A 25,490-nucleotide genomic window follows, 5' to 3' on the forward strand; every position below is an offset into this window, starting at 1 on the left:
TTGAGAAATACTTAATTGTATAATACCAAATCAAAAAAACCTCAATAGCAATATGAGACACTTAAAATCTCCTCCCTCTTGATGCAGGTAGAGCAAAATGGACACTCTCATATACTCCTGGTAAGAACAGATACTAAATGAGCAACTGTTGTTGCAGTATTATTTATATTAGTAAAGAATTGGAAATAATTACATATCTAAAATGGATAAATCATTTATTTTTTATAGTACAATAGACTACAATAGGTAATTAGTAAATCATAGTGATTTGATGAATTTTATACAATATTGTACAGCTATTCATAAAAATATTTTCAAAGAGTAAGGGCTTGAGAAAATATTCATAATGGAATTTTAAAAACCAGAAAATTATAGGTGCTAAAAAGTCTAATTTATGTGTGTGTATTTATATATGTGTATATATTTATACGTATATACATACATAAATATATACATATATATATAAACAGTATAAATGTATAAGTGAGAATTATATTTAGGAATAATTTTAATTCTTCTGTAGTTACTGTATTTTCTACAAAGAGAATGATACCCTTATAATTATTTATAATGTCATATTTATTTCAAAAGACTACAAAAGCATATAGTACTAACATTTCGACACATTTTCAATTTATATTCTGGATTTCATTATTTTTAGTTCCATTGTTTTTTTTTTTTTTTTTTTTTTTTTTGACAGGATGTTATTCTGTCGCCCAGGCTGGAATGCTGTGGCACAATCTCACCTCACTGCAACCTCCATCTCCCAGGTCCAAGCGATTGTCTTGCCTTAGCATCCTTAGTAGCTGGGATTACAGGCACCTGCTACCACGCCTGGCTAATTTTTGTATTTTTAGTAGAGATGGGTTTCACTATGTTGGTCAGGCTGGTCTTAAACTCCTGGCCTCAGTTGACATCTGCCTTAGCATCCAAAAGTGCGGGAGTTACAGACTTGAGCCATTGCACCCTGGCCTACTTTTACTTCCTTAAAAATTACCTATTAAATTTATTTCTTTATTTTTGGTATGGTTTAGGCGTATGAATTAACTGTTTTGAATGCTCAATAATAAATAAATTATTAATCAAAAGAATGACACAGTCTGAAGGTTTTTCTTTAAAAAGTGGCTGTCTTGAAACACAGTGTGTTTTACTTACATAACACTCAATTTTAATAAAATCAGTAGAGATTGGTGCAAGTTTTTGCTGGCTGTCAACCTTTTATTTTCAAGGCTTTTAGGATGTGACTAACATTTGATCCCTTCAAGCATCTTTTATTTGTCACCCTTATAATTAAAAGCATATCTTGTTTGTTACCTGTTGCTTTCTGCTGGACTCTATATAAATTTTACATTTTATTTACCTTCTCTAGATGAAACATTCTCAAGTTTCTTTTGTATTATACATGTTGTAGCATACTGCTAAACATTTAAACAACAAAGAAATGTAGAAGATTAAAACTAGCTATTATTTCACCTTACAGAGGTAACTTCTAAAAAGATATCTTCTAGAGCTTTTGTCTTTTTATGTATGTGAGTTTAGGAAATGAAATTACATGAGACATATAGTTTGAGGATATCTTTTGAAGTTGATAAATAAGGAGCTCATAAACAATTTACAATCTCCCTGAGTATAGGACTTAAGTCATGTACTTCGTATAATAGATGCTTGAAAATTTTATGTTAAAATAAGAGTGAATAAATGTCACATAATTTTTAATGACTGAATTTTAATTCATTAAAAATTCATTCATTTTTAATGAGTAAATTTTAATTTTTACATGGACACAGCCTAACTTATTTTTCAGTCCCCAAGCATGGACATGTAAGGTATTTCCAGATAAATCCATTACAAACAAGCCCATGATGAACAGATTTCTGTATATTTTGTCATTCAAAACGTCTGATTATCTGAGGGGGATAAATTTCAAGAAATAACATTTCTGTTTCAAAGTATTTGCACATTTCACATTTTGATACCTATGACCAAATACTCTCAAAAGAGTGTTTTTATTTTATTAAAAGGCTGAAAATTGAATATTTATAGAGTTTGTGTTCAATATGTTACACAAATCTATTTAATGTATTTAATGAATTAAAGCAAAGCTTCAGTTGTTAAACACTAATTCTGGGAATAAATAGTGTCAGCAAATTCTACTCTGTTATTAATTAATGTTCTTACCCACTTTTGATATTCCATTTTCATATTTGGTGCGCTCCAGCATGTGATAGACTATTCTGCTTCGAGTAGCATTGCTGAAGAAGGTATCCTTATTATTTATTATGAAGCTGTTAAGATGAGGGGATTGATTTTAATATTCAAAGCAGAACACAGAATCTAGCAATAGTTACAAGTTCCATTAAAGCTAATGCATATGAAGTATAGTAAACCAGAAGGGAAATCATCCTGTTTAAATAAATTAATTGACAGAAAAAGAAATCACTCATAAATAATAAAAGGCATTATCAAATATTCATTTTGTTATCTTCTTTCAGTTTATAAGGAACTCTAGGTGTCCTCCCATTTCTTGTTTCACATGGAACAGGGGGAGAATAGATGGCCAATTGGCTCCCATATATTTTATACTACCTTAAGCAATGTATTTCCAAATAGAACACGTCAAAAATTGATGTTATACTCCAAACCATGCTTTCCAATTTAGCTTATCTGGATTTCATAGCCTTAACAATGAACAATTGTCCTACCTTTCCCTTGATGCCCTACTACTGTCACCATGGTAAGAGTAGCAAGGAGGAACCATTTGTGAGCCAATGATGTAAGAGCAAAAGCATGACCCCAAGAGGAATGGAAGGGTCTGTGTTCAGTATTTACTTTAGTATGCTGGGAACCTCCACAAAATGGGAGTGTTCTGGGTCTTGCTTCACCTCTGACACTTCGTGTTTCTAGTTACGTTATCTATGAGTGATAAATCACCATTGTGTCAAACACATAGTCCTGAATTAGTACGTCTTCTATGATGGTTGCTTCTTCTTCACTTTCCATATTCAAACAAATGCCAAACTGTGTAACTTTTCTGACTAAACTCTCTCTCCATCTGTTGCTCTGGGTCTCAATGCCTCTTCTTTAGATTATGAGTAGAACATCCTCCTAACTTGCCATGCATTTTCCCACCTGACTTTTAATGCACAGCTCTGATTCTTAGAGCACTCCCTTACTTTCAGTGTGCCAACAGCTTTCCTCTACAAGCATCATTAAATTTCTTATTTTCCTTCAAAGCTCTCGGTACTTGCATTCCAACTTACTTCTTCAGTCTTATGTCTAACAGCTCTGGCTTCTTTTACCCAATCATCTGTCAACTTGTAAAATTATTAGGTTCATGCAAATGCGATTACTTTGTACCAACATAATATCATCACCTTAAAATCCCATGCTTCTTTTCCTTTGGATTTTGCTCTGGTCCTTCTTCTCTCCTTATGCTGCCCCATATTTTTACCTGGCAAAAAGAGCTATTTCCTTCGAAAAAGCATACCAGATCCTCTCCTTTGGATGTGGTGCTCTCCCTCCTACAAAATGCACATTTTATTTCTGTCTTTCTTAATACATTGACTTTACTCTGCCTTGTTTTTAAGTAAATATGCACATGTGTCTGCTTGATTAGACTCTGAGTTCCTCTAGTATTCTTATCTCTGTACTTAGATGTACAAAATTCAGGGTCCTGTGAATTGCAGGTAGCAGAAGGACTGTCCACCTGACTCTTTCACCAGTAAATTGATTCAGCATTCCCTCAACAAATAATTTTTAAGCAAATAAATACCATTTTTCATGGAGTTACATTATAGAGAGGAAGTAAAAAATAAATAACAATTTCAGATAATTTCTATGAAGAAAAATGACATAGTGTACTGGCATAGAGAATGACTGGGACAAGGGCACTTTAGGTCATGTTTTCAGAGCCGGTCTCTCAGAGGTGGTGACGTTTGAGTGGGAGCTGAATGACAGGAAGGACTATGCCATATCAAGATTGGGGCAGAGCATGGCAAACAATGAGAACAGCAAGAACAAAGACTCTGAGTTAGGACTAAGCTTGAGCTTTCAATGGATAACCAAGGCTTGTAATGGCTGGGGTGACCAAATGATGGGAAAAAATGCAGAAGATGGAGTGACAGTGCTGGCCAGCAACTATAGCATCTATGCTCATATAGTACCTAATAAGAAGCTTGAATTGTATTGTAAGCACAAATGGAGAGCTACTTCAGAGTCTTAAGCAAGGCGGTTGCATGATCTGGCTGCTGTTTTCCAAAGATTACTCTGGTTTCTTGGGTTTAAAAAGAAAGAGTAGAATGTTTTTCATTTGGTGTATCACACATCCTTAAAGGTCCTGAAAAAGTCCAGCAAAAAGCTGAAAAAGCTTCCATGAAACTGTGACCTCTTTCTAAACTTGACAGTCATTTGGAATTTTATTCCTTCTGCCATTCCAATATCATTGGAATTAGAAAGCATGCTTCTAGTTACACCTCCAAGAATAAGTAATAAAATAAACAGACTATTGGGAAAAGGAGGGTTTCCCATTGACCGCTGGCTGTGTTACATGTTTGGTGGTCTGGAATTCTTTTTCATCCAACCTTTCAACTTTCATCTCAGAATATAGGTCAATTCAGAATAGTCTATAGCAAAGTAGGCACTACAGCTATAGTCCTTTAATAGATCATGCCTTTGCCTATCTTTATGTTTACCCCACTTAATTATAAATTTACATTTTTGTCTGCCCCATTAGACTGGGAGTACCCTGAAGATAGAAACTGTGTCTTAAGTTCCTTTATATATACAACCTGTGTGATATGGAACCACACTAAATACTAGTTGAATGAATACATGAATAAACAAACAGGTATGTATGTAGGTAGGCAGGTAGGTGGAGAGAGAGTCATGCAACAAATCTCTTTTAAAATCTTCATTCATTTTAGTTAGATAAGATTGAACTAAAATAGCTTAATTAATAAATATAGGTTTATTGAAAACAATTATAATTTATTACAACAACCTGTTACTCAAACATGCTAATTAATAGTAATCCTATTATTATTAACATTAATGTTATTTTAACTGAGTCACCACCACAGTAATTATTTTGAAAGTGTTAGAAACTAGACTACCAGTCCATGGGTTTACAATTAATTATTCACTACTGAATGTCTCTAAATAATCAAATTGATAACAAATTAATAACATTCACTTAGTGTTGTTTATAAGTGTGTATTTTAATACAATAACATGTTCTCTGATGCATTTGGTAAACAATGAAAATGGTCCCAGGTATTTTTATTCTATAAACAAGCCCCAAATCATAAAGGTATAAAGGCAGGAAGTGTGAAAAAAGAAGGAAACTCACTGGTGAATTCGTGCACGGCTGAAGGGGCCAGTATAGCAGTCTGACTCCTCTAGGTCTGGAAAAGCTGACTTGTCAAGAACCATTGGGTTATGGGCCATCCAGTTTTTGATTCTTCTAAAATAAGTTTGCATCCTGGAATAAAGTCACATTTTAGAACTAGATTAGGTTGTATTCCAAAGCTGTGACTACCTTCCACTACAATTCTCTTAAGTACTAAAGAGACTTTTCTGAAAAGAGATACACACACCTACACACACCACACATAACATGCATTGCTTCTGTTCTCACGTGAAAGAAGAAAATAGCAAAACAAACCAAATCTTGCATTTGTTTAAACTCTTTCAGGACAACTATGTTATCTTCATGAAAAAATAAAATAATTGTGGAAAAGATTTCAGAAACAAGATACATAAAGGTGGTGGTAGGAAAGAGTATTTTTTTAAAGCAGCAAAATATATTTATTAAAACAGTGTGTGTATACATGTATGTAGCTATACAGATATAGAAATAGATCACTCCCTAATTCTTTTAAATGAACAGAATTGTAGCTCTAGAAAAGTGGAAACTGAAAATAAATAAATGTCTGTGACCCATTCAGTGGCACTGGGAGTCATAAGTGTGGTAGATAGCAAAATTTAAAGTCAACCAAAACTGAGTTATAATTTATTGCACTGTACTAGCCATATAAACTTGTACAAGTTATTTAACTTCTTGCCTCAGTTTCCTCACTCATAAAATAAAAGTAATGCTGATCTTACTGGAGAGTTGCAAATTGGTGTTTTATTCTAGACTTGACAATTTACAATAAGAAACACTGGGACAAGGAGCCTTTGCAGGACTTTTAAGATTCTCATGAACATAGGAATAACCTGATTATCTTGTTAACACGCAGATACTAATTTAATGCGCCTGGAATGGGGACTGAGATTCCACATTTTTACATAGCTCTTAAGGGATACTCACGTTGCTAACCACTGACTATACTTTGAGTAATGGGTTTAGCATAGACACCTGGCATATACCATTTGGACAATGTTTTGGGAAATCTGACATCAGGATATTTTGGCTCCAGCTTTAGATTATGCTAATAACCTAGTTCTATTATAACATATATAGTGATTGAAATCAGATTTATTTTACAGAGAAAAATAGAAACAGAGGAAACATTGACTGCAAGGATTGACTCTGAAAGTCTAAACTGAGAGTTACTATAATAATTGCTGTTTAATAACACGATTGCAACATTTACACACTATAAGTTTCTATCTGGGGAAATTTTTGGCTTCTGCAATAGCAAGTCAAAGTAGCAGGTGAGAATATTTTTGTAGAGAAGTATTAAATATAACACACCTCAATGTTTCTTTGGCCAACTCTGCTTAAATTTCAGAAAAAAAATTAGTATAGCAATGGGCAGGCAGTGAATATTGTATCTCAGGAATTATTTCATTCAAGCCTATCATGGTAAAATTACCATGTGTAATCTGAAATAAAAATCATACACTAATGCAAAGATTAGTATGTGAAAGTCTGGATTTTTCCTTTACCAAGTAAGGTTATCATTTACTTATCAAGTCATTTTTGTTTTTGGAGGAAACAAAATTTTTTTCTAGCCTAAAATAATAAATATGTAGTATCTGAGGTGTTCATTTTGCTTCTTCTTATTATAAAGACAGCCTTTAAAATAATAAAATGTCACCTCATTGGAGAGCCTGATGTATAGATGTGTAGAAAACATTGAATAGATTGCATCACAATTACTCAAGCTTTTTAAAATTAGCATAGTTGAAAAAAGCAATGGGGTAGGAGTTGGAAGATAGTGTTCTAGTGCTGGTCACTAAAATTGGGCTAAATATTTCCAATCTTTGAGCTTCAGATTCCTCATTTCTAAAGAGAGGGAGTAATTCCATCTGTTCTCCTTCATTAGGAGGCTAGGAGGATCAAATAAAAGGAGGCAATTCTAATTGCCTTAGAAAATGCTGATGGGCGGATGGGCGCGGTGGCTCATGCTTGTAATCCCAGCACTTTGGGAGGCTGAGGCAGGCGGATCATGAGGTCAGGAGTTTGAGACCAGCCCGGTCAAAAGAGTGAAACCCTGTCTCTACTAAAAATACAAAAAATTAGCTGGGCGTGGTGGCGGGCACCTGTATTACCAGCTACTTGGGAGGCTGAGGCAGGAGAATTGCTTGAACCAGGGAGGCAGAGGTTGCAGTGAGATCGCGCCATTGCACTCCAGCCCAGGCAACAGTTTCTTCTTCTTTTTTTTTTTTTTTTCAAAAAAAAAAAAAAAAAAAGAAAGAAAGAAAAGAAAGAAAGAAAGAAAAAAAAGATGCTGACAGGCTACAGTACCCAAGGCTCTAGTAGCTCTGACAATATCATAAACAAAATAGGTATAAATGTGAATTTTAAATATTTTTAAAAGAAATGGAATAAAAGTGGTTTCAGACCATCATTTGTGATGTTAACAGAAAATAAACAATATTATCACTTTAGGCTTTTCACATACACTTCCTGTGAAGGAAGGGGTAAACAGAGTCTAATAGTGAAATATAGTTGGCCTGAATTTGAATACCAGGATGCAAGAATCTAGGTTATTAATTTCTTTAAGCCTCACTCAGTTTTTCTTCTCTTAATTGAAAAGGAATACCTTGAGAATTAAATGAATAATGTCTGACACCACAGTGCACAGAACATAGTAAGCACTCAATAAATGTTTATAATAATAATGATATATGATTTGTACTACTAAAAGTACCATCACCATGCCACCAATGTAATGTAATATATTATCTACACTCTACTAAACATTTACTGTGTTAGACATTTTGCAAACTCAAGATATCATGGCATAATGTAAAAACAGAGCTTTAGGTTTCTTTGCTGCAATCAGAGAAAAGCTAAGAGAATTCTAAGAAAATGGAAAACAAGTCAGGATTAAAGGGTCAAAAGAACTTGACTGAAGCACAAACTGTGCCAAACCAGCTGTGAAAGCTGGGCACGAGGTGTGTGGGTGGGGATGGTACAGGAATCTTTTTTGTTTTTTGGCTTGCAAAACTGGCTATTCTCTTTTCTGCTTCCCTTGCAGAGTCATTTTTAAGATGCTTTAATAATTGAATGTGAAAATGCTTTGTGAATAAAAATAAATTGCAGTGATAATAATACTAACAATTTCCTCTCAACCTGCTGGAGAAGTGATGATCTTCAAAAGCTGAACAATTGCCTGTACATTAATTATCCCCTAATGTGTACTGCTCAAGACTAAGCATGTGAGAAAACTCCTTCCCCACCCCAGGAAAAGCAAAGCAGAAATGAAACTAAATGGCCACGTTTGATTTCAACTTTTCACTTTCTAAAATGTCTACAGATTGAGTTTATAAATTTTGTAATTTTTTTCAGTTTAGTGTTACATAATTTTACAGACTACTTTTCTATTTATTCCTTGTCCCTCCCATGTGATCCACAAAGAAACAGAACAAAGAGTTACTTATTATAAGTAAAATGAAAAGAGGTGGGCTATAGTAAGGTTCAAGACATTTTAATAATCATTTCAAATAACTGATAACTGAATTTTCATTTTATGAACTTACACAGAAAATGAGAAACATAAAAGATAAAACAAATAATGACATATAATAGTGTTTGCTTTTCTAGTTTACTTTTAAATTTGACCAAAACAGAGAAAAGAACATTTTTTACCTTATTAAAGATGTTTCTCTAGGATTTACTACATGCATTTGTCATAACTTTATATGAACAGACATGTGTTCCAGTTTCAATATACAGAATTTTATACTCCCAAAAGGAAGATTCACGTTTAACAGAAAACCCACTAATCATGCAGTAACAAAGTCTCACTAATTCTATAGTAGCAAACTGAAGCAAAACTAGATTCTATCAGCCATCCAACAATAAGCAGGCATATGCAGAGCAAAGAGAAGAAAACCTGCAGTTGCAAACTTGCATAATATAATATTCCAGTGACTAATTTCATTAGCAAAATGACTGGAAATTTGCTACATAGACCAGGACCAAATACCCACATGGGAGATGAGAACTCATTGTAAGTGAGAATGCTAACCTGACAGAAAAATGTAACTTGGCTGAAGAGCATCATTAGTTTAAAAAGGAAAAGCTATCTCAGTACTAATTTCTTTAATATTCATTCTAATTTCAAGGTTCTTTTCTCCATAATTTACTTTTCTTGTCACTCAATACTGCTACACCTAAAATTAATGCTTGAAAGAGACCAACATTTTCCCATTCAGATTTATAAAGTTTGAAATTATATTCAATTTTCTTGAGTAAAGAAACTAGATTTATTGAATCATTTCCTCAAATGGCCTGTTATTCACACTATGCAGTTCTTCTAGTTTTTATGTTATTCTGATTTGTAACATACATCTGCAACATTATTCAATGGAGCATACTCTACTGCATTCACATGCTTTATCTTTGTTAACTGATTCTTTTGCAAGGTGCAGAAAACTGCCAAAGCTAAGAAGCTTTTTAATTGAGCATTCATTAAATGGAAGCTGATTTCTTCCACTTAAATAGTGACAAGAAGATTCAGGAGGAGGAGTTCCTTCCATCTCAGGGTTGTGGTTTGATTAACTTTTTTTCCACAGTTACTCTTACCGCAATAGGTAAAGAGCTAATATTTTGAAGTAAAGCTACTCAAAAGTTCATATTCAATACTAGGATAAGAGACCTACCTTTGAGTGTTAGAATAAGAATGGGTCTGCAATCCAAAAGATGCTGTATGGCTTTGGTAAAGTACCTCATCTCTCTGAACACTAGTCTTTACCACTTCTTTCAAATGAGAGAACTGGACTGAATGATACAGAAGGTCTTTGCTGCGTTTATTGTTCCATTTCTAGTGGGTCATCATTTAACCATCGATCCTCACCATATAAATATTTTTAAAATTGAAATATTGTAAGATGCTAAATTGCAATTAAAATCCTTCTTCCATAACATTATAGCATGGGAAGAAGCCAAGAATGGCAATGATAAATTGTTAACAAAAAGACTATCGGATTTTAAATGTTATTCAATTTGGCATAAGTCATTTTGGAAATCTCTTCAACAAATCAATAGAATCATTCTTCCTACAATTTACAGCTGCTGATATGGGAAATCAAATATCTTCTTCTATTTTTTCCAAATGACAAATTGGTTATAAAGAAATGATTCACCCACCAACCTGCCCATTGATTTGCTCCTCCCGTCAGTGTAATAGCACTTTTTCCTGAAAAATACAATAGAAATCAGCTGAGGAAAGTAACAAGAACAATAAAGTGATACGAGTGAGTGACAAAATTCAATCATATTGAGCATTTCCATACCCCAAGTTCCATATGCTTAAGAAAGTTAAGATGTTTGAAGCAACCCAGCATAATATGAGGAACATCAACTTTACATTGCTTTAATTTCAGACTTTAAGATACTAATAACAAAGATACTCTAATAAATCTGCAGACCACTTTTTAAAAAACGAAATTATTTTTAATACTATCTTTTGAAAGTCTGTCTTCTGCCACTCAATTTATACTAAATGAATTATTTTCTTACATTTTATATAAAGCCACCCATCTATCTATACATTCATTTAATACATATGTAATAAATACTTCTGATTTGCTAAGGAGTGGCAAGTTAGAACCACCAAAACTTTAGAGAAAAAAGAGGGACGGTCAGTTTGTGTCCTCAGGAAGCTTCCTTGATAGTAGAGGTGAGGAGTCATCGGTTAAAATTAAATGTGAAAATGCAAGAAAACAGAGAGGCTATGGAAATACTGAGGATGGGGAGCTCAGTTAGTTTTTACAGATGGAGGACAAAGGACACAGGGAAGTTTTCCCAGAGGATATGTCACCTGTACTGAATCTCAAAGCATGAATGGGAGTAGTCTTTTGGGTAAAGTGGTTACACATGACATCCTAGATAAAGGTAGCAGCAGCATATGAGGTGGTTTTTGGGACAAAACCAAGTATTATAAGATTTAGAGAACTGCAACCAAACTGGTAATAGCTAGAGTATATACTAAAAGTTGAGGATCGTGATAAAAGAGTGGAGGATGGTAAAAAAGGCACAGATGATAACGGGCCTTAATAACTAATGCTAAGGTTTTTAGATGAAAAGTAATGGGGAAGATATTGAATGTTTTAAGTAGAGGTATAACATTTCTTAGAGAAACTAAAACTTAAGGTGACAGAATTCATCTACGAAATAATTTTCTCCACATGCTCATGTTGGAGCTTAGAAATCTGATATTATTACTCTTCTAACATACCTCTTTATCTTTATCACTAAAATTCATTTCAGAGGATCAGTAAACTCCATCATGCTGTGGTATCTAGAAAGCAGGGTTAATAGGACATCCAATATCTAGCCCTTAAGTATGTTATTAGCTGCTTAGAAAACTTGAAAACTTTTGGAGATGCCATATTTCATTGTAATCCCTTTCATTGCTAACTTTTGGAAATACCATATTTCACTGCAATTATATTGCCAGAAAATAACTTTAAAGTTTTCCCCGCCGTATTCCAACACTAACTTCAAATACGGAACATTGAAGCTTGTTATATCTATCCTAAACTCACACTTTAAATATCTTCTCCATTTTTTTCAAACATACACAAAAGCTTGGGTGCATACTTCACTCAATTCTTACTGGACTGTAAACTCCTCTTTTTTTTTTCAGTACCACCTCTACATAGATTGTCTTGCATTATTTTCCCTGATGTAACATAGCTCTTCACTAACAGTTTTTTTTAAAAGAAGTGTTTCTAAAAGACAGTAGTTTTGTTTCTCTGACTTTGTATGTGTAGTGCATACTTGGCACATTGCTTGAAAAATAGAAAGCACTCAGATGGCCGATGAATAAATGCATAAGCCTTTGTTTAATTCACAGTTGCATTTATCTCTTTCAGTGCCAGAAAGCATTTCTCATTAATAAACACTTACTGAATACAGTATCATTAAAAAAAAAAAAAAAAACTATAAATGCGGAAATTGGTATAAAATAATTCCCAGCATCAAACAATCCAGGGGCATTATTAAAAGGAGATAAAGTTTACAACTGTAATTAACAGGAGTAGATATGGTTAGGAATATTATAAAAGAATATGGAGAGGGTTGGCATTTGAACTAAACTCCACTTTCTATTTGTATTGATGGTTGTTTGAATACTTCTCTTAAACAATTGAAACTATTGAGAAAATGCATTAGGAGAAATAAAGAAAATTGAGAAAGAAAGTCATACAAGATAAATACAAATAGTTTTTAGCCCATCTATATGGTAAGAGCAAATAAAAATGAAAAATAATAGACTTAATTCTCCCTTTTGAAAATGAAAGAGACTTCTCCTTCCACTTTCTTCTGAGAGCATTCACTGAAGAAAACTTGCCATTCTAAGTACTTTCTCCTCTCTATGAAATGTATATGGTTCTTTAGAAAATGAAATGGGTCTTTTGTCAGGACTTAGAGGCCATCTTTTTACAATGTAAATATCAAGGGAGATAGCAGCCCAGTCCCAGTTTCTGTGAGAGGTAGGAACTTAACTTTGGTGGATGCCTTGCACCAAGTTGCAGAACTACCTCCTGTCAAAAGATATGAGAGGTTTTATTTCTCTTCTGTATGAAGCTAATTAACAGCCCAATTACCAGGTGAATCTATGATGAACTATGAGTGCTGTTAAGTCCTCTTACTTAAAGGATTGATACTGTTTGTTTTTGTGTTCCCACCCAAATCTCATCTCAAAGAGTAATCCCCACGTGTTGAGTCTGGGAGGTGATTGGATCATGGGAACAGTTTCTCCCATGCTGTTCTTGTGATAGTGAGTTCTCATGAATTCTGAGGGTTTATAAGTGTCTGGAAGTACCTCATTTCTTATCTCTTCTGCCATCTTGTGAAGAAGGTGCTTCTTCCCCTTCTGCCATGATTGTTAAGTTTCCCCAGGCCTTACCAGCCATACAGAATTGTGAGTCAATTAAACCCCTTTTTCCTTTATAAATTGTCCAGTCTCAGGGAAGTTCTTTATAGCAGTATGAAAACGGACTAATACAAGGCTAGTTATTGTTTATTTTGAGAATATGCATGCAATAGGTTGTATTTGTTTGGCTATATTTAAAAAAAATGAGATTTCCCTTTGTCTTTACAACTTTTTAGTTAATTGACTATGGTAAGAATCACATTCTGGTTTAATGTTTATTAAATAATGAAATGGTTTTCTTCCTTTTCTTTGTGGAGAGGTTTTCTGGGGGGGACAGATTTTGTTTTTAATTATATTTTCAATATACTATATATCTTTGATCCAGGAAACAAAAAACAACCTGGAATTCTCCTTAATTCTTCTGTATAAATGAACGTGCAGGGTCAAATCTTCTTCTATCTATAATCACCAATCCTGTAATGTAGTAACTGTATACTGTTCATGTACAGTGCTTTCTTTATTTTTCCCTTAATTTTCACTTGAAAGATTCTGCTACTTTATACCTTGCGGCAAGACTGCAGTCATCTATCTACCTATTATAACAACCACTCCAAATTATAAGTAAATGATTGCCTCAACCACTGAGGCAGCCAGAGCTCAACAAACTCAATGGGCATCTGCAGAGATGCCTGTGGGGCTAAGTGAGGAGGACAATCAAATGGGTGAAACCCTGACCCCCATGCTGCTATTTTATAGATTGGGCTCCCATTAGATTTTTTATTTCATTTTATTTTTGCATAAAAAGTGATCTAAGTTTTATCCCAATTATGATAAAAAAATAATTGCTCTTAATGTTTTAAAAAGATAGCTCCAAATTTGCTTTGTTTAAAATATTTGTGAGACAATAGGCTTGACAAAAAATGTGAGGTTGACCCTATCTGGGCACTCCATCTGAGAAGCCACAGGATGACTGAATCTTTTTTTTTTTGAGATGGAGTCTCGCTCTGTTACCCAGGCTGGAGTGCAATGGCTCCATCTAGGCTCACTGCAACCTCCGCTTCCTGGGTTCAAGCAATTCTGTTGCCTCTGTCACCTGAGTAGCTGGGACTACAGGCACGTGCCACCACACCCAGCTAATTTTTGGTATTTTTTAGTAGAGACAGGGTTTCACCATATTGGCCAGGCTGGTCTTGAGCCCCCAACCTCGTGATCCACCACCTCAGCCTCCCAAAGTCCTGGGATTACAGGTGTGAGCCATCACACCTGGCCATAGTGAATTATCTTAAAATGTGCTGAACTCTCTTAATGTGTGAGAGTAAGAATGAATAGGAATCAGCTTTGAATCACAAGAAAAATGCTAAAAGGATTTGACATTTCTGGAATGCAGAAGACCCAGGCTAAGCCCTTCCTGATATGACAAAAACTAGAAAACGTAGCCCATTATAAACCTTTGAAATTGTCCTGGTTAGATTTGAAACATCAAGTCCAACATGTACGTCATATTGATTTTGAAAGAAAAGTCAAGAAAGAAATGTCTGGAAAAATGTAGGCACATTAAAATTTTACAAATATATCCAAGCAGAAAATTTAGATAAAATGCTCAAGATTCATGTTTATAACACAAGGAGGAAGAAAAAAACTTCAGAAAAGTTATAGCTAACAAATCTTGCAACTTTTCTTCGTTGAATCTGACAGGTAGGTTTCAAAGATAAATAAATATGAAACTGCTGAACACAGGTAAAATTTTTGATGTGTAAATTAAAAAAAATATTCTAAAACGATGTGTATGTTTCCTATTTAGGTCATTATTTTGTATAATTTAATTTTAAGGCAATATATGTTCTTGAATATGCCAACAGTTGTCAACTGGAGACTAGATTGGCCATCATGAAATCCCTTTGCCAGTTAGTTAATGCTTGAATTGCATTCTCTTCTTGTAAGTTGGCTGCTAACCCAAATTTCCAGTGTACCTTGGAAATAAATGACAAGTTTGTTTCTAAGGAGTTAATGTTACATCTATTATTTACACTGATCTGGAAAGATGTTCCAAAAGAACTCTGTGTTCTAGTATTTCTCAAACTGTTTTCTCAAGAACACCAGTATCACATGGAAATTAGGAAAAGGCTATACAGTTTATAACTGTCTCTTTAAATTTAGAAAAAATATAAAGATCATTAAAATATTAAAATCTCTAAGAAAAGATTTCCTTACCATGAACATCACAAACATTTGGAATGATCTCTGGGAGCAGGTTCCAGAAACCTTCATTTTAATTATTTTCCAGGTAATTTTAATGTGCTCTAAAGATTGAGAGCCACTTCTCTAAAAATACTTTCAGTAAATATGCTTATTTATTAACTCAGAAATTCAGAAATAAATTTGGTCACAGTATATTCTTCCTTTAAGATCCTGTTGAACTAGTTTTACTTTGACACACTTTGGAAAATGCTGCATATTTAAAAATATTTATATTAGTAAATCATGAGAATTTCCATGGTGTTTTCTCAGAGTTTCCACAACCACAATTCAATAATCATATTTTTTTAAAGAACATTATAAAGAAGAGACTTCAGGCAAAACATCAATTAAAAGGGATAGAGTACCTATATTCCATGTTTTTCCACCCTTTTTCACTTTTTTCTTGGATAGAGTAGAACTCTTCTTTTACATGCATTCCTACCAGGCAATTAAAAAATGACTAAGAAGGTGAGGATCAATACCTCACATTTTATCTTGAATACTATAGAGGCTTGTCATAATATTTGAGAATATCAGCACTTCTGCCAGAGTTGGACTCTTTCATGCTACCAGGTCTGACATTTTTCTCCATAGTTTTGAATCGCACTTAGTTTTCACTTATATTCATTATCTAGAGGCTCTTACTTGGCATTCTGTTGGTGCTAAACCTTTTAAAACTTTCACAACTGAGGAGGCATATTAAGATGCACATCAGTGTACATGTTCATGTCTTCAATGTGAGTAAATACTTGCATAGTAAGAGCATTGTTGAATGTTACTGTGAGAAATGATGGAGGAAAGTGACACATTCTGCATAAAACACAAGATATTCAATATAGGGAAACTGATGTCTATTCAATCTTTACTTGCCTAAAGGAAGGACTGAAAAATCTTTGAAAGAAGCAGTCCTCCTATTACCATTTATTTCTTGTTATTGAGGACAGAATTAAGAAACCATCCTGGTTGCATTAACCTGAGAAATGATTTTGCTAATGACTATACAGAGAAGGAAAATTTATATACACAGAAAATACTGTACGCTTATATATTCAGCCTTCTGTGAAAATAAAAAGAGTTCTGCCCACACATATGAAATAAGAAGTGAGACTGCTCTTGGGTACTGTTGTAAGTCAAAATTGAAAATAACTGTTTTACTCTCCCACTAGGAAGGTCCACCTTGAAATGATATAGTGTCTAGGGAATCAGAAAGTTTGCCAATTAGACAAACACATTAGGAATAAAAAAAACAACTGTCCAGAATAACTGAAATTTTGAAAGAAAAAGAATTTTCTCTGCAGAAGTGGTTGCATTTGTTGGTCTAAGATGACGCAAAAGATAGACTCGTTTTAATACATATTGAGATAAAATAAAGTAAAATTTGAAAGTACCTGAAGGGCATCCTGATATTCAGTCTTTCTGCATACTTGCACAGCGTGTCCCATGGAATGTGAATTTTGATAAACATGATATCAGGGCTTGCAATAGCTGGCTGCAAATGATAGCAAGATAGGCAACATTATTTGGAATTAGAGCTGATGATATCATGCCATAGTTTTATTTGGGAACAACAAACATTGTCCCCTTGACTATGAATGGTCACTGTCACTGATTTAAAAGAAATTTATATGGTTAAAAATTTCTTAGTGAAGAAAAACCTTGATAAAGATGTAATAATGACATTGTGTACAAGAAATAACCACCTAGGTGAATTAGTGCATTTTCTTACATTGATCATTATCAACATACAGAATCCCCAATCAGAATAATCAATCATAAACCATTTAAGAATGTGAATTTATTTTTGAAGGGCTTTTTATCATGACCTCATTCCTGTTCAGAGGGGAAAAAAACACTACCAGTTACCATCAGTCATTTATTAACTAATTGACTAATTTTTCTACCACATTTTATTGAGTAACTACTGGGTCCTTAAACTATGTGCTTGGTCCTGTGATAATACTGGAAAAAAATGGAATATAAATCATACAAGTCTGTTGTCTCATACAGTTGTCGTATTTGCTTTCTTTCTTTCATCTTTGCATCTATTTTAACTTGTATCAAACAAATAAGATTAAAGTGTCTTTGACTAGACAAAAGGTTTTTAAGCAGAGTTAAGTATGCATAAGAATTATCTAAAGAGCTTTTACAAAATGGGGTACTCTGGTTTAATTCTTGGAAATTCTGGAATTGTTTGCATATTTTGATCATACTCAGAGAATCTGATTCCCTTCTGAATAAGAGAATCATCACAATTCTTAGACTTGGTTCTAAAACAAATAAATAAATCACTACCTAGGCATCATATATCACTCATATTCGCATTCAAGCCTATTTTAAAAGGAAGCCAACACAGTTATTTCCTGAAGTTCCTACAATATCTGAGGTTCATAGAGCATGGGACAAGTATATACCTATTCTAACATTGAATTCCACAGGGCTTATCCTTCACATGATTATAGGAGCTAAACATCTGAAATACAAGAACTGTTGTCTGCTTCCTTTTAGATGTACCCACCAGGTTACACACAGCTCAGCTCCATTTGATTAACACTGTTCATTGTATTTCCATTAGATGTAATTTATCAAGAAATATATGAATCTTAAAAGCTAAGGAATAGGGTAGAAATTATTCGATTTAATTTAAAATCATATAGGTTTTAAAATTAAACTATTAAGTTTTCATATGCATATATTACTAGAGCCTCATATTCTAAGCAGGGCTAGTTTCATGGATTTGCCAGATGATATTTTATTTTTGTGTTACCAACATTTTATTTTTTTAATTTTTTGAGATGGAGTCTTGCTCTTGCTGCCCAGGCTGGAGTGCAATGGCGTGATCCCAGGTTCAAGTGATTCTCCTGCCTCAGCCTCCTGAGTAGCTAGGATTACAGGCATACACCACCATTCCTGGCTAATTTTGTATTTTTAGTAGAGACAGGATTTCGCCATGTTGGTTAGGCTGGTCTCAAACTCCAGACTTCAGGTGATCTGCCCGTCTCAGTCTCTCAAAGTGCTGGGATTACAAGTGTGAGCCACCTCGCCCAGCTGTATTAGCAACATTTCTAAACAGTATTTAAAGAACCAATGTCACTGGACTAATATTCAAACCTAGAAGACAGCCTGGCTACCCTTTCCATTGGGCAGGCACCTTCACAGACCAGAAGTTGCCAGTTTGTTCCATACAGTATTAGAAACACAGAAGTGGGGGCTCATTCCACGATCAAGTAAATTTGGGGTTTCTCATTAGAGGACTTCTGAGACACTTTAATATGGATGCATTTGCTAAAAATATCCAGGCAGGTGATAAAGTATGCTGAATATCCAGACTTCTGGATCAAGGATTGTTTTTATCCCTGTGGCTTATTGAGGTACTAGTATTTTGCAAATCACCATGGGAAAAACAGCATAAGATGCTTTCATGTCAGTGCAAATTCCAAAGGACTTTTCCTATTTAAGTATATTTGTTTCAAATTAAAGACAAAGGATTATTAAAATGAAAATTGACAATGCCAGAGTAAACACACTATGTCTCAAATATCTATGGGTCTTTGAATTCAGACCAAGGTTAAACATATTATCTATGCTTGGGTAAAATGTATACAATTTTTAAGTGACCGTTAATTCATTCAAATAACCATTTGTTTAAAAATGTATCACCCAGCTGGAAATCTGTCACTGATTAAAGAAAAGAGAAGATTGTCATGTCATTTCCAGTCTCTTTTCGTCAACGGTACAGATTTGGTGGACAGGTTTTTGGGCAGGAATGATACCGATGAGAAAATCTTTTCAAAACATGAAGAAACATAAAGTGTAAGCCTTCATCTATTTGAATGACTCCTTCATCCAGGGTAAGCGAAAGAGGTGTTAAGTTTTATTATAAATCTCCCTCCTTTATCCTTACAAAAGTTATTAGGTAAGCTGATGATCAAGATCCTTTGTTTGAAATTACAACGTTAGCTACCAGTGTTACATCACACCACCTTGCCTCTCACCAAGCACAGTTTAAATTTCCTCAATCTTTACTGCCAACTTGGAAGAAATCATACGGTATAAATGAAAAACCATGGTATTTGGAATCACAGAGACTTAAGTACAGATTCCATCTCTACCATTTGCTAGCTCTATGGCCTTAGAAAAATTACTGAACCATTCTTATCTTCAGTTTTCTCAACTGAAAAATGAAGGAACTTATCTCTACCTCACAGAGTGTGAATGTTATAAAAGATTGGGCACATCATAAAGTGCTCATGCCTAATAAATTTTCCAGAAATGTTTTTTTCTCAGTTGACAGCAAGCCTCTCAAATCAGAAACTACAAAAAATGATGATTAATTTCAAAGCTTGAATCTTTCTGTCTACTCCATTCATCTTTGGTAGAGCCTCTTCCTTGGCTCCATAAACCTTCTTGAGTTTCATAAGGATAAAGCCAGTATTCATCTATGATTTGGGAAGAACTCTGAAGTACAGTGACCTGAATCAAGGTTTAACTTGATGAGTTAAATGTTTTTCTCTGAACTGAGCACAAATTTTATTTAAAAACAAACTATTTCTGTAGACTTTATAGTTTCTTTGGAAGATTTGTCTTTTTCATCTTTATGTATTAAATTGTTCTATGCCTGTACTTCACATTTTTGTTTCTGAGTAGATGTAAGCTCTTATTCAGAGATTATTCAAGGAGAGAAAAACTGAGACCCTGAAGATTACAGAAAATCTATCTAGTTCTCATTTTCCCAAGAAGCTGGAAGAGTGACCTTCATGAAGATGAATGAATTAAACGAAAACCAATCTATAACCAGACTGAGATGTTTGATATGTAGGGCCAAGACCTTGAGAAAACACTGATCATTTGCATTCTCCTAATGGTTCCATGCAGGGTTTGAAAGTAAAATTTCTGTTGTGGAATAGATAGATCTTGGGACAAGAAATAATTTTTCGGGAGCTGGGCCTTATTCTGGTATAAATGGAGGTCTAATTCTCCTTCAGGGCATCATGGTTTCTGAAGTCTAGGCATGTTGGTTGCCAGAGTACAGCAGTAGCATGAAAGAGAGACTGATAATGTGATGAATGTTGAGAGAGATCTGGGAAGGTATAAGCTCCACAGCAGGAAAACCTGTGTCTCCCACTACTGGAGTTATTCCCGATTTGTTTTATACATATAGCCAGATTCTGATCCTCCCTACCTCCTTCACAGCTATCACTCTGGTTTATATCATCATCATCTTTGGTCGGGACTCCTGCAGTACTTTCAAGCAGCACCTCTGCTCACACTCTTGTCCCCAGTGGTCTATTCTTTGCACAAGGGTCAGGATGACCTATTAAAATGTGTCTCGGGTCATGCCATTTCTTAGAACCTCATTCCATTCAGAGTGAAAGCCAAAGTTTCTTCAATGACTTACATAGCCTTTTATAATCTTACCCTCGATATCTCCATAACCTCTACTACTACCCTTTGTCTCACTCATTCCACTTCCATCATTTGGTCACTTGTTAATTCTTGTCTGCCCTTGCCTTATCTTTCTTACATACTCTCTTTTCTGTAGTATTTTTACCTTCATTTGCTCTGTAAATGTCAGGAGAGAAGATACCTTGTTTTGCTTACGTATCCCTAGCACCTAGTTCTGTGCTGGACATATAGTAGACATGCACTAGCATTTATTAAATGGTTGACTACGTTAACCTATTTTGAGAACACATTTTACATATTATATCTAAGCCAGTGTGATGGAGACAAGAAAGCAAGTAAGCCTGAACTATTCTGGAAGAGGGTACTGTGTCAGGATTCAAATTAGCATCATGAACAGTATTGGTTACTAAGTCATTACTGTCAACTTCTAGGAGGTAAAATAATCTAATATACTTAAATAAGGGGATGCTTTAGAAGGATGTTTCTGCATTACAATAACCACCATCAATAAGTGAAATGCCAAGCTAAGTGCACACACATAACATTTCTCATTTTGTATGTCTTAAAATATATAGAGATTTTATCAGCCAACATAACCTTCTTTTATAACTTATTCAACTTAATTTCTCTTTTTCTATACCTCTTCTTAAAAAACAAAACAGAAGAAAAGAAAAGTAGTTTCATTCTCTTGCAGCTACTGGGCAGGGGGCTGGTGTGGGAATGATGCTGTCAGGGAGAAAGATTACCTTTTCCCCAAGAATCAAAAGCTGCCAATCTGGCACTATTCTGTTCAGCTCTGATGAAGGCAGGCTCCTCAGCGAACAAAACACCCACTACCTTCACACTTCACATTATTATTTAATTATTCCACCCCAAATTCCCAAGAGGCAGGAGATTCACTCTTGAGAGAAGAGAAAAAAATTATGTTTCTACAAAGTCACTCTGCAAATTGTTAGCACAGCATGGAAAGAACATAGGATATGATAGCTCATAGCTTTCAATCTAAGAGAAAGACAAATTGCTGATAGAAACTGCATCTCTAGTGCCACCCATGATCTCTGTGCATCCAGTCTTGCTTTTCAAATCTATGTTCTTTCCAGTTATCCAAATTTATCTTTTTTGAAAACAAATGTGATCACGATACTAGCTTGCTTAAAATTATTCAGTAGCTTCCCATTTTTCTTAAGTTAATGATCAGAAGTCTTAAACTACAAAAAAGAATGACTTAACTATAGTCATTTTTTCCAACCTCTTTTAGTAACCTGCTTTTTCTCGTATTGAAAAATATCCATGTATTTCCTCCTACCACCATCTTGTTCTTTAATTGATCTATGCTGTGGTGGGATCTGGTATTAATAGTTTAAAAGATCACCACGTGACTCTAATATACAGTTCAGTATTGACAATCCCATCTGGCCCCTTTATTTACCTACATTAGCTACTATTCATTTTTTAAATCTCAATTCAAAGTTTATTTTTAAAATTTCTCTTTCTTTTCGTCTTCCCTCACGCTCCAGACCATACCATGGCCCTTGTTACAAGCCATTTTAGCACCATTTACTTTCTTTTTAGGCCACTTGTCACAGCTTCTAATGATAAAGGTTAACCTAGTAAAGAATTTTAAACACTGTATTAGTAAGTGTAGATTGAAAGCTACCTTGGGTCAGATCATCTTTCTTGTGCAGTCTCTGAAGTACTCTCTTAGTTATGCAAGTATTAGTCAAGTGGAAAGAATGTAACACAATTTTTTTTTGTTTTGTTTTCTTAATTTGCAGAACTTTCCCTCGCTTGGATAGGCAGAGTTTTTAGAGGTTTGGGTAAAATTACATAAGTCTTCTATGGTCTTTTCCGCGGGAAGATATAAAAATCTCCCAACTCAGCTTCAAAACGAATAATATCTACTCTGGAAAACCAGAGTGGCTTTAACCTTTTCACTGTTAGGAAAGTAAGCCAGAGGTACACAGTTGAGAGGACAGAGAACGTCAAGACTGGTAACTTGTGTTCAACACAATGGCAGCAATTTGCAGGGATGGCTGTTCCAACAATATGCAATTGAGGTTGAACATACCTGATCATGCTGTCCTGGCAATTTATTTAACAGTAGGAAGCAAATCCTAAGAATCTGAATGTAGAATAAAAGAGCTGTAATTGTGGAGCCCAGAATGAGAAATCTCTCTGTTCAGGAATAACAATAGACAAATAGACATTATCCTGCTGAGAGTCAGTCTAAACAAAGACATCATTTGGGAGTGATTTAAGAGGGAGAGCTCAAGATTGAATAGATTTCCCTTTAAACTTGGAACAGGATCTTTTTTGGATGAGTAACATCCTGTATTATTCATGGGAAAAGTTTGGAGGAACATGGAAAAGGAAGACTCAGAACTGAGAATCTGGGCTTTCTGGCAAGAAAATAGGTAGAAGCTGGGTGCAACACCTATTACAAACATACAATTTTCATGTCTGACTCCTTATACTGACTGTAAACTGAGTCTAGGCAGAGATTTTGTCTAAGCTAACCATATTTCTCAGCAGCTTACTCAGTGCTTGCCAAAAATAATTTGCTAATGAATAAATAGTTGGAGATACATGAGAAAAATACCAATATCATAATAAGACCTATGTATAAACTGCTCTGGGAGCAGATGAAGAGTGATTAATTCTATTTGTATGGAGGAGGAGTCACAGGATATCAAAAGAATAAAAGTCTATTGCAAGACTGAGTTCATGAGTTTTTCTTTCAATAAATACTTCTTTATTTAATTAGCCACCAGAGGGATATTCTGGGTTAAATTTCCTGGAAGAGGAATAATAAACAACTAAAGGAGTCAACAGAAAACTGAAGTCAGGATTATATTTGCCAGGCTCTATAACCCTAGGGTGTGTGTGAGTAATTCTTTCCTTGTAAAGAGTCAAATCATGGTGTGTTTGTTATTTTATACGTAATAAAGGGTTTCAATAACTATAAATGGATTAGTTTTTCTAGGGCTATACCAAACTACAGTTTATTACTTCCTAATGTGTGTTCCTAAGAAAACTAATTCCAGGAGATGTTCTGTAGGGGGAAAGGGATTTCAGTGTTATATCTAAGTGCCTACTAACACTCTGATAAAGCTTATTAGCAAATTGTCTAGATATTTCATCAAAACAGGTTTTTTTCATTTTACTTTGTTGCTCCTATTTTTTACAAAACTAGTTAAAACCCAATGGTAGGGCTGGATATGGCGGCTCCCACCTGTAATCTCAGCACATTGGGAGGCTGAGGCAGGCAGATCACTTAAGGTCAGGAGTTCAAGACCAGCATGGCCAACATGGTGAAACCACGTCCCTACTACAAATACAAAAATTAGCTGGGCAGGGTGATTGGTGCCTGTAATACCAGCTACTTGGGAGGCTGAGGCAGCAGAATCGCTTGAGCCTGAGAGAGAGAGGAGGTGCATTGAGTCGAGATAGCACCGCTGCACTGTAGCCTGGGCGACAGAGTGAGATTCAGTCTCAAAAAAAAAAAAAAAAAAAAAAAAAAAAGAAAAGAAACAGAAAAAAACAATGGTAGTAATTTAGGTGTCTCTGTAATAGTTAATTTTCTTTTTCTCAGAGAGGAACAGCTGACTAAATCCTTAAGTTGTAATAATATGTATCTAGTAAAAAGCTGAGTTGGTTCTAAATGTAATGGCAGTTTAAGATATCTGTAATATATTGCTAAATGACAGGAATGAATAGCAGAATAACATATAGAGAGAGATATGTGTATGTATATGTACATATACATATATAAGCATATACACACATATATCATAAATGTATGTATGTGTATGTACACATATCATCTATATCATCCATGTATATGTGTGTATACACAGATATATGTCATATATATCATGGCCAATTTTGTATAACATTTTATATATTTGTATATACATAGAAAATATATTGAGGGGCACCTAGCAAGATAAAATCAAGTCACTAACAAGACCACCAAAGGAGAGAAGGATATGATTTGAGAGAGTGTAGATAGGGACTTTGAGTTTTTATTTTGTACATATCTATACTTCTAATTTTCTACCTTAAAGTTTCTTCTTTCTGTAATGTGATTAATATGTATTTTGTACAACCACACAAGTTATAACTAAAATAGTGAGAATATTTAAAAAAATTTTTCTCTGATACTAGGACCATGGGGGATATGTTTTTCCTTCTTTCTATTTTTTTTCATAGTGAGTTTTGATACTGTTATTGTTTAACTAGAAAAAATAAATTCTTCCAAGAACATTTTTTTTAAAACTCCCGAAAGAAAAAGATTTGGGAAGAAAATCATTTACAGTTCTAGCACTAAAAAATAGACATTAATGGTTGGCAAACTCTTCTCTTTCAAAATTTTATTTTTCTTTACAAAAGGTTTTCTATCTTATATAACTATAATCATTCCTTATTCAGTTTTTAAAATTGCAAAAATAGTCATGCCCTTTGAAAAAATTTAAATTGTACAGAATTTGTAAAGACTAAAAAGTGAATACATATTTAATGGAGCTATGTGAATGTATTTATTTAACATTTGGTAGAAAAGAACTATGTATTTTA

General features: G+C 34.3%; 1 protein-coding gene across 2 annotated transcripts in view; it reads right to left on the reverse strand.

Annotated features, from left to right (window-relative positions):
- Positions 1 to 25,490, reverse strand: part of ANO3 (anoctamin 3) — a 173,086-nt gene that overhangs the window by 94,044 nt on the left and 53,552 nt on the right. For both annotated transcript variants that reach the window (XM_032283712.1, XM_032283711.1), the window contains 4 exons: positions 16,901 to 17,001; positions 10,548 to 10,592; positions 5,348 to 5,479; positions 2,179 to 2,285 (listed from right to left, as the gene is read on the reverse strand). In XM_032283712.1, the coding sequence (XP_032139603.1) occupies positions 2,179 to 2,285; positions 5,348 to 5,479; positions 10,548 to 10,592; positions 16,901 to 17,001 (385 nt within the window). The remainder of the gene's footprint in view (positions 1 to 2,178; positions 2,286 to 5,347; positions 5,480 to 10,547; positions 10,593 to 16,900; positions 17,002 to 25,490) is intronic.

Source organism: Sapajus apella, unplaced genomic scaffold (genome assembly GCF_009761245.1).
Source record: "Sapajus apella isolate SASKATOON/1434 unplaced genomic scaffold, GSC_monkey_1.0 scaffold14, whole genome shotgun sequence".
Classification (NCBI taxonomy): Eukaryota; Metazoa; Chordata; class Mammalia; order Primates; family Cebidae; genus Sapajus; species Sapajus apella.